The 9,179-nt window shown below is 41.6% G+C and overlaps 1 protein-coding gene across 2 annotated transcripts; it reads right to left on the reverse strand.

The window, feature by feature from the left end:
* Positions 1–426: 426 nt before the first annotated feature.
* Positions 427–7,781, reverse strand: LOC119648240 (tetratricopeptide repeat protein 36 homolog). Of its 2 annotated transcripts, XM_038049869.1 has the most exons (4): positions 7,332–7,781; positions 1,944–2,116; positions 1,813–1,861; positions 427–640 (listed from the first exon to the last, which is right to left on the reverse strand). In XM_038049869.1, the coding sequence occupies exons 1-4, from the start codon at positions 7,651–7,653 to the stop codon at positions 627–629; spliced, it is 558 nt and encodes a 185-aa protein (XP_037905797.1). In that variant the 5' UTR covers positions 7,654–7,781; the 3' UTR covers positions 427–626. The 2 variants fall into 2 exon arrangements, with proteins under 2 accessions (XP_037905797.1, XP_037905796.1); XM_038049868.1 differs by lacking the exon at positions 1,813–1,861 and having other exon boundaries at positions 471–640; positions 7,332–7,780.
* Positions 7,782–9,179: the final 1,398 nt, after the last annotated feature.

The raw sequence follows: 9,179 nt of genomic DNA on the forward strand, positions 1-9,179 counted from the left end.
CTTCTCTCGAACGCGGCCAAGAGTTCGCAATTCTTCTTGCTAAGAACCCAAGTTTCCGAGAAATGCATGAGGGCTGGCAAGATCTTGTACAGTAAGAGCTTTGACCCTATGGTGAGACGTTTCGAGCGGAACAGTCTTTGTAAGCTGAAATAGGCTCTGTTGGCTGACAACAACGGTGCGCAGATTTCATCATCGTAGCTGTTATCGGTTGTAATTTTCGACCCTAGATAGGAGAAATTGTCAACAGTCTCAAAGTTGTATTCTCCTATCCTTATTCGTCTTCGTGTTTGACCAGTGCGGTTTGATGTTGTTGGTTGATTCGTCTTCGGTGCTGACGTTGCCACCACTGCCTAAAAGGTAAGTTAAATGGTTTCCCATAATACAACAAAATGAGTCCATTTTGCAGACAAAAAAAACTATTCGAACTCAAGGAATAAAAGGGTACTTTTATTGAAATTTCTACAACGATCTATAAAAGAAAACGATTTATTTACACAAATATATCCATTAGAAAATAAAAAATGTTGAAGGATTAACATGCATCTCAAATGTCCTGATATGATCAATTTTGGGCCATCTTCAGGAATGCATCATGAAGCATCTGATTGCAGAGTGCAGCATACGGATTAATTTCGATTAGCTGAAATTATAATAAATACAAAAAAAAATCATTAAGGGCAAAAAAAATCTTAAGGATTAAAATGAAAGGACAGTAAATGAAATAATATAAAGAAATATGTACATTTCTTATTGTCCGCGAGAAATGGAAGTTCTAGTTCTACATCGAATCCAAGGCCCTTAAAATATTTTGAAAAATATTTTTAGTATCTGGTAACTACTCGAAAAAACTACACTCTATCATTCACCTTTCTTCTTCTTTAGCTTTCCATTCAGAACAACGTGCTCCTCGACAGGACGTAGGACTTTTTATTTACTTTGCTTGGTTAATTTTGTATTAATAACTTTCGAGGGATTATTTGGCATTATTTTATTTTTTTTATTAAAAATCGTGTCGAAACAGTTAATAAAAATAATCCATATAAGATCAGGGCCTTGAAGCATTGAGAAACATCACTGGGCAATTTTTTATAGATAGGAACCAAGAAAACTACATACAGGAGATTCGTCTTCCAGCACAATGCTTGAATTTATATAGTGGAAAAAAAGCATTACCCATATTCAGCGTCCTTCAATCACTGGCGCGTGAAAAAAAATTCGCGTTTTTGCTTTAGTGTTAATGTCGTATATATTATTGAATGCACTCCCTTGTCAGATTGACCTTGGGAAAGGCGAATGAAATACCGCCCATGTCGCAAAACCGCGGACACTACAGGGGTGTATATGATGGATACTACTCTAAAAATCGTTCACATGCATGTAGAATAGTGGTGAAAAAGTGGCATAAAAGAATAATGAGAAAATTATTTAAAAAAACTACAAATGTGCATATATACAGAATATTTTTCAAATAAGGGATACAAGGTTAAAATCAGTGACTAAAATAAGGTAACCATTTGGCAAGACAATTAAATTCAGTTCAGTCAAGTCAACTGCAAAGATTAGTAGTATTTGACAAAATTCCTTCTTTTTGAGGTCAATTAGAGTAAACCTAGTCTCGATATATCACCGTATTTAATTCAACATCTTAGGTGGAACAATAAGGGAAGACTAAGATCATGTGATAGAATAAATTGGAAGGATTAGAACGGAGATAATCGAAAAGATCACTAACTGCCTCAAAATACTCATCTCTCTCTTTGATTTTGATAATTTGGAATCCCTTTCAAAACATTGGAAAGGTACCCTACGTACCCATATGAAATGCACAACATTCGGCATGGATCAATCGTTGGTTACATATCTAAAATGAACAATGAAATGGACAATGGAAATGATTATGAATGCCATTAGCGAATTGATGGGTATAATTTTCAGCCACTTACTTGATCACGAGCAAATTTACTTCCCAACTTAGCTGCTGCTTCGAAATCATGACGGGCAGCGTCCAGATCCTCTAGTTTTCTATGAAGAACTCCACGCTGACAAAGAGCTTGGCATCCAGTTCGTCCTATTCCTCCAGATAGTTGGAGTGCTTTTTCAAGATCTTCAAGGGCAGCTGAAATTCGGAAGAAGATAGATTGTATTTTTATGTCAAAGTCAAACAAAAACACCTCATCGCTGGTTTGATACGGACTAAGTTTCGTTTATACAGCTCGTTGACTACGTTAATTGCATAGTCTTTTTGCTTAAGGATTGGAGGGTCCTACGCCCACCTGATGTCGAACCGAACCAAATGAAGAACAACTTACTTCCTCTTTTTTTTGTACACGGATTCCTCTTTTTTGGGGTTAGCAACCAAGTTATCAAAAATTAGATGCTCTTTTATATAATTCTCAAAACACAATGTCAGTCGTAAGCCGTTTTCACCTGTTAATTTTTATGACTTGGGAGCTAACCCCGAAAATACTACCCTTCGGTCAGGCTGCTCCCAGGGCAGAGGTGAGGCAGCGACTGATGAGTGGCCTCTGCCCTGCACGAAACCGCAAGTCATTTACTTTTTGCAACTTGAGAGCTTGCCCAAGAATGAGGGTTTCGTGGACCGCAACCATGGAAGTATGTTGCTTTCCAACTAGTATGGTCTGCCATCAAGGAGATGGCGGACTCATCCCCCCGGAATCCCTCGATTCTCAAACAAAATTCTAGAAGCTGTAGGTCTGGCTTAGCTTTGGTTTGAAATATGGCCGGATTCATAATCAATAAAATTCGCAACCACATTGTATTCTGCGGAGCGTTTAATATCTGCGAATTGCTTTGGTCAATTTGCTCCCAGGGTAGAGGTCAGGAAGCGTCTGATGAGCTGTCTCTGCCTTGGCGCCAAACTGTAAAGCCGTCTTCCCCTCTTAATTTTTCAGCTTCTTACAAATTCAAACTTCATTCCAGGACTAGGCCGTGCTAGAATTCAATCTCACTACAATAAGTTGGCCTTGAAAGTGGGAGAATCTATCATCAACCAAAGGTCCTCCTTGCTGTTCTTCGCTTTCATCACGATTCGTTTCGAAATTGAGTCCTGAGGTAACGGATTTAAACCCCCAGGTTGGACTGAATACTGCCTTAGTGTTGCTTAGACTTCTGAGTAGGCTCTGTGAAAATCTTCTATAATGGCTTTAATGGCGCTATAGTGATGAGTGTTATTCCATAAAGTAGACTTCATCCTCTGATGCTCGTTCGTATTTATATTTTTAGTTAATATTTCTGGTAGACATCGCTACTCGGTTTCTCCATGTTGCCCGATGTCGCATTTTTTGTTCAACTGGAATTTGTAAATTTTGTAGAAGCTTAATTCGTTCAACCGTTCGTCTCGTCAAGTTCCCTTGCTACAAATCAGCATAATCATACATAGTTTGATGAAGAAGGGACTTTTCTTTACGTCGACATTTAAGAATTTTCTAGCTCTTCTGAGTTTGAGTATGATCTTTTCTAGAACGACGAATTGTAAATGAAGAAGCTTTACTGTCATGCTCAGAGGTGCATTATCGACGCAAATTTTGAGAGATTATTTCGCTTTTCCTTGTAATAAATTGCTTACACATTGTTATGTACTCAATAACTGTGACCCCACGTTGGGCGCCAACTCTGTTAAGATGGGAGTTCAGCGTTGCACCACCTAGGCACCAACAAAGTCACCAAATCTGTTAATCAAACAAACTCCCCTAACAGGTTTGCCAGTCGTGAACACCACTGCGCGGGATAATATGAGGGACCGGACAGCACGGACTGGAGCAAACCCCAATGCTAGCAGTTCGACGAGTTCTAGGCCGAGGTTTGTGGTTCTCAAATATTATCTCCCTGTTAGGCCACTGAGACTCAATAGTCAACAAAACTAAACCCACCCTGGGTAAACTGCTCTAATAGAGGCGTGAAGTCTCGAGGCGGATTTATACCACCGAAGATTTCAATCCTAAATCACAAAAACTTAACGCACGAGGGATGGGCGGGGAAGGATCAGCTCTGAGCGGGTTCTAACGTCTTCCCTCTTCATGAGGGCCAGATGATATAGTGACCTGGCAGCGGCCCAACCCAAACTAAACGTTCGCCCCCTGCCGCTTCCAATACAAAGAGGGAATGGGGTTTCTTGATTTGATCCTTGAAACATTTTCATTCTTCTTTGCATCTATTTTCAAGGTGGTTATCGTCGACTTCCTTAGGTAAGAAGAACCATTTGAGGTTCATTGCATAGGTTAGATATAAAAAAAATCAAAATTCTGTTCAAAAATTATATGGACACAAAAATAATGGTACTTCTTCATAGGAAGGACATAGTATATTGTTGCTACTGGGCAGAATACTGCAATATTTGAATTTAGTTTGGCTCGTGCTCAAATTCAGTGGCTTAATGCAAGGAGTGTCGTGGGACCTCAATCGCGGCCTAATTGGCTTCCTTCGTCACGATTGATTAGAGTGGATCCAGCCGAACTTCTTGCTCCCCTTAGAAGTATATATCCTTTGCACGAAATCAACATTTTTCGGGCACTTGGGACGCCTCTCGAGTCCTTAGTGTGGATTCGAGGCGCGAAAAGGCATCTTAGCGGGCAAGAAAAGTGTCACCGAACGCTGATTTGTCAAGGAAGAAGGGTTCCCACGTAGGCCACCTCCCACCCCAAGAAAAAAAATCATTTCCAACCGGCACAAGTTTGCCTACTTCTGCGTGAGTTAACACAGCCTTTGAAAAACTGTCTTGGCTGAATCGTTTCTGACATGCAAATCCAAAGTAATGATCCTTATCAATTCTCTGGAATGATTCCATTCGATGTTAATAAATGCTCATCATTGCGTCCTTTTTTTTCCGTGTCCAAGCGCTCAATTTTCAAAAAAAAAAAACGAAAGAAAAACTCAAACCTAAACCGGAAAAATAACGAAAGGTAATCCTCCAGCGAAAATTATTACACCTTGGAAAAAAACAGAAGATTAGGCCAACTTTTTAGGTTATCTTTGCCCAAATATCCGCAACGGCGAATAGAAGCGGAGGAAATTCAATACTTGACCACTTTGAATATTGCACAACTTTATACTTTATGAAATGTTCCCCGATCTCTTCAAAAGATTCACGTCTACGCCAATTATGAAACCAAAAGGACACTCCGGGGTCACACACCATTCAAGTCAACACCCGTTTTCTTTTTCTTTTCCTTTCCTTTCCTCTCTTCATCTTCTTCCAAGAAAGGCTGAAAAGGAAGTTTATCTGTGAAGAAAATTGGGACGCACCGTGCTGGTTAAGGCACAGCAGCCACACCGAAGTCCGCCTCTATGTTCCCTACTCCTGGCATACAACCATACTCTCAACTGCAGAAATTTGGCATACAAAATTTGCTTGGGCTATTTTCATACAGGTATCCATCGCCTACTTAATGAGCAAAGCATGCTTTCTCAAAGGGTAAAGGTCCTCCCTGCTCTATGAGACGCTAGAGGGCCAGAGGAGGATGAAATCATGTCGGGAGTAGCACAGGGATCCATCCTAGGGCCGGACCTCTGCAACGCTTCCTACGATAGTCTGCTGAGACTCGATATGCCCGAAGAGTCGCGCCTGGTCGGTTATGCAGACGACGTTGCGGCACTTGTTGCCGGACGCACTGTTGAACAGGCGCAAAGCAGACTTGGCATATTGATGCGACGGGTAAGCAGATGGATGACTGCTCACGGTTTTAACCTTGCGCTGGAAAAAACCGAAGTAGTCATTCTGACCAGAAGGAGAATCTCGACCTTGCGTCCCATATCGATTGGCGAGTTGACTATAGAGCCAAAACCAGCGACCTTGGTTTAATGCTCGACTCGAAGATGAGCTTCTTCGAGCAAATCAAAGCAGCAGCGGACAGGGCTGCAACTAGAGTTTCGCTGTTAAGTAGGCTAATGGCAAACATTGGGGGTCCTACGTCTAGTAGGCGGCCCTATATCAACTAGGAGACGTCTCTTCATGGGAACAACGCAGTCCGTTCTTCTCTATGGTGCAGAGGTATGGGCTGATGCCCTTGACAAGGAGGTGCATCGTAAACGCCTCGCTCAAGTGCAGAGGCGGGGAGCTTTGCGAGTGGCGTCTGCTTATCGCACCGTCTCCGAACCGGCTGTGATGGTGATTGCGGGAGTGATCCCCGTTGCCCTCCTTGCCAAGGAGCGCAAAGCTATCTATCGCCGTAAGGGCGAAAACTTAAGAGAAGTGGTTGCCCGTGAAGAACGTCAACGCACCCTTAGCGAGTGGCAACTTTCTTGGCAAAATGAGCCAAGGGGCAAGTGGACTGCACGGCTCATCGATAAATTAGACCCGTGGTAGAACAGAACGCACGGTGAGATTGATTACTTCTTTACCCAACTTCTAAGTGGGCATGGAGGTTTTCAGTCTTACCTGCATGGGATTGGGAAGGCGCGATCTCCTGATTGTGTGTTCTGCAATGGAGTGGCGGATGACGCTGAACACGCCTTTTTCTCTTGCGAGAGGTGAGACGGCCTCCGCCAGCAGCTTTATGCAGACACAGGGGAGCTCTCTCCAGACAACATTGTGCGAGAGATGCTGAAGAGCGCTGGCAGCTAGAATCGTATTGCGCATTATGTTCGGGCTCTTCTTATTACGAAGAAGATTGAACTCGACCGGCGGAGGGATCGGATGGTAAGGGGTTCCCTGAACTAACAACAACTCCCTTCCTCCCCTCCCCTCCCCTCCCGTTGGTGAAAGGAATTCCCTGACTTGAAGGCTCCCAAAGCCGGGAGAGCGGGAGGGCTAGCCCGAAGTAATGTAGTATCGCTTTTTGCTTTGGAGTCCCTGTAAATCTGTCCCTATCTTCTGTTATTGGGAATGTCTGTAGATTTTCAATATGTTGCCGTTTTTCTCTTCAGTTGGAATCTCTTCAGATATAATCTCATTCACCAACTTCTTCTTACTTTCCCTTCTCTAGTATACACACGATTTTCAGTTGGTTACATCCTCTGAATCCTACAGTAAGGTTCTTCAATACACAAAAAAAGTTACTCAGATCTTTTCTCAAACAAAATTTATATAGCATCAAAATATAGCCTAAACATCGTAAGGGATACTTTAAAACAAGCCCATTCCTAACATCAAAAATCTCATCACTAAGTTCACAGACAAAAAAAAAGCAGGAAGAAGCAACACTAGAGAAAAAGCCATATTAGCCAACTCGGCTCAGTTCAACCAGAGTATCAATCTATTAGCCGGTGAGCTTTTCATGGTTTCCACATAAAATATCTAAAAAAGTTCCCCCCAAGCCGGGTTTGAATCTCAAGCAACAATTCTTCACGCTTGACCAACTCTTCATGCAACTCACCATGGTCATTGCCCATGAGGCGGTAGGTCTGGGCGCGATTATTATATAGTGTTGCCCTTCGGGGGCACACATCGATTGCCTGCTGGAACAATCTCAATGCATTCTCGGTATCACCCTTTTCCGCCAGCTCCACCGCTTCCAATTCCAGCCTTGCCGACTCCTTCACTTCTTCAGTTTGCTCCTCCGGAGGGTCCACTAACTCCTCACTCTTAATATCATACACTTCGTGCGCATTGCCCCCAATTTGCAAAGGGTTGAAAATTGAATCGAGCACTTTTTGATCCTTTTCACTTAATTGGTCCCGAGAAAGTCTTTGTGGCATCTTTACTTGATATGGAATTTGTATCTTTTTTGGAAGATCGACCGCGTTTTAGTTGCAAACACACGAAAGTTTCACTCTTAACTGAAACTGGTTTAGATACTTTTATATTAAATTGATTGGCGGATGAGTGTGTGGCTGGTCCCCGTGGTTGGCACAAAACTTGCGATTCATTGAATGTTGTTTATCTGGATATGATAATTTATGAATTGATTTTCATTATCAATTAAGCGGAAAGAAATTCTGAGAGAGTGAAGATGTGGAACTCTCTTAAAAGGTTTTGGAATGCATATACATATTCACATATGCATAGTACGCCTATTTCTGCAGAAAACAAGCATGCATAGAATATACATACACATTATTTACCCATCGAATATACTCCACGTCCAACAGGATGTAACACATTTTTACGATTTTATACAAAGCAAAACCTTATTAAAATCGTTTCAATGTTTTTTTGTCCGTCTAATTTGCCCATCACACACTCACTTACTCGAAAACGGCTGAACATATTGTCACAAAATCTAGTAGCAATGTATGACCTATAGATCACTTTATATGCAGTTGCATGATTTTATATGTATTAGTTTAAGGGGGCGGGCTCCTCCTACATTTAAAAAAGGGGGTAAAAGTTTTTTAACAGAATATAGCCGTGTGGGGTATCAAATAAAAGGGTTTGATTGGCAATTTTCAAAACTTTTCTAACTTTTAATATCGTCTGAAAGATAAGGGAGTTACGATCAAAAGTGCATCGACTATAAAGTATTGCAAAGTTCGTTCTCAGAACCTACCCAAACAAACATTTTTAAGAAAAAATGATGATGCACCTACATACAGCCTGGGCCTCAAAATATAAAACCACAAAGCTATCACTTAGTTTTACTTGAGCTTGGTGAGGAGACATCAACAAGCCGCGCTGACCAAACGACCAATGCGAATAAGCCACCTGTAAGGTACCCTGTGAACCCAGTTGTCATCATTAGGCTAGCAAATGACTGCAATAGAGATTCATAGCCTAATCTAGGGGGAAGCCGGGCTATAAAGGTCAAAGCTATCAAGAAGATAAGGACCGCAGCTCCTCTTCTAGGTTTTGCGAGTAGAAAAGAAAGTTTAACTTAATTTTTTGGAGGAGGAGCTGGAGCTGATTCCGTTAAAGAGATGAAGCCGAAGGCCACAGTTGGGAAGACGACTTAATGAGTGAGTTAAAGGCTTGTACTTCATCTGTGGCTTCATCTCTTAAACGGAATCAGTTCCTTATGCCAGCAATAAAGATGAAATACAAAATATGGTAAATGGAAGAAATCAACCTTTAAGCTTCAGAGCCAAATAGCAGAAAATAGACGCCAAAGTTCGCGATATTGGCTAAAAAGGTAACTGAAATGCTATTCAAGCAAAGAGCAATAAGGTCAACAGAACCAGAACCAAAATGTATCTTTCTTGAAAATTGAAGACTGTTATAGAGCTATATCTGCAAGTAAGAAGCACACAATCGCAATCAAAGTGCTGTTTATAAGAGGGTACTGAAG

The sequence above is a fragment of the Hermetia illucens genome, chromosome 2 (assembly GCF_905115235.1).
Source record: "Hermetia illucens chromosome 2, iHerIll2.2.curated.20191125, whole genome shotgun sequence".
Lineage (NCBI taxonomy): Eukaryota > Metazoa > Arthropoda > Insecta > Diptera > Stratiomyidae > Hermetia > Hermetia illucens.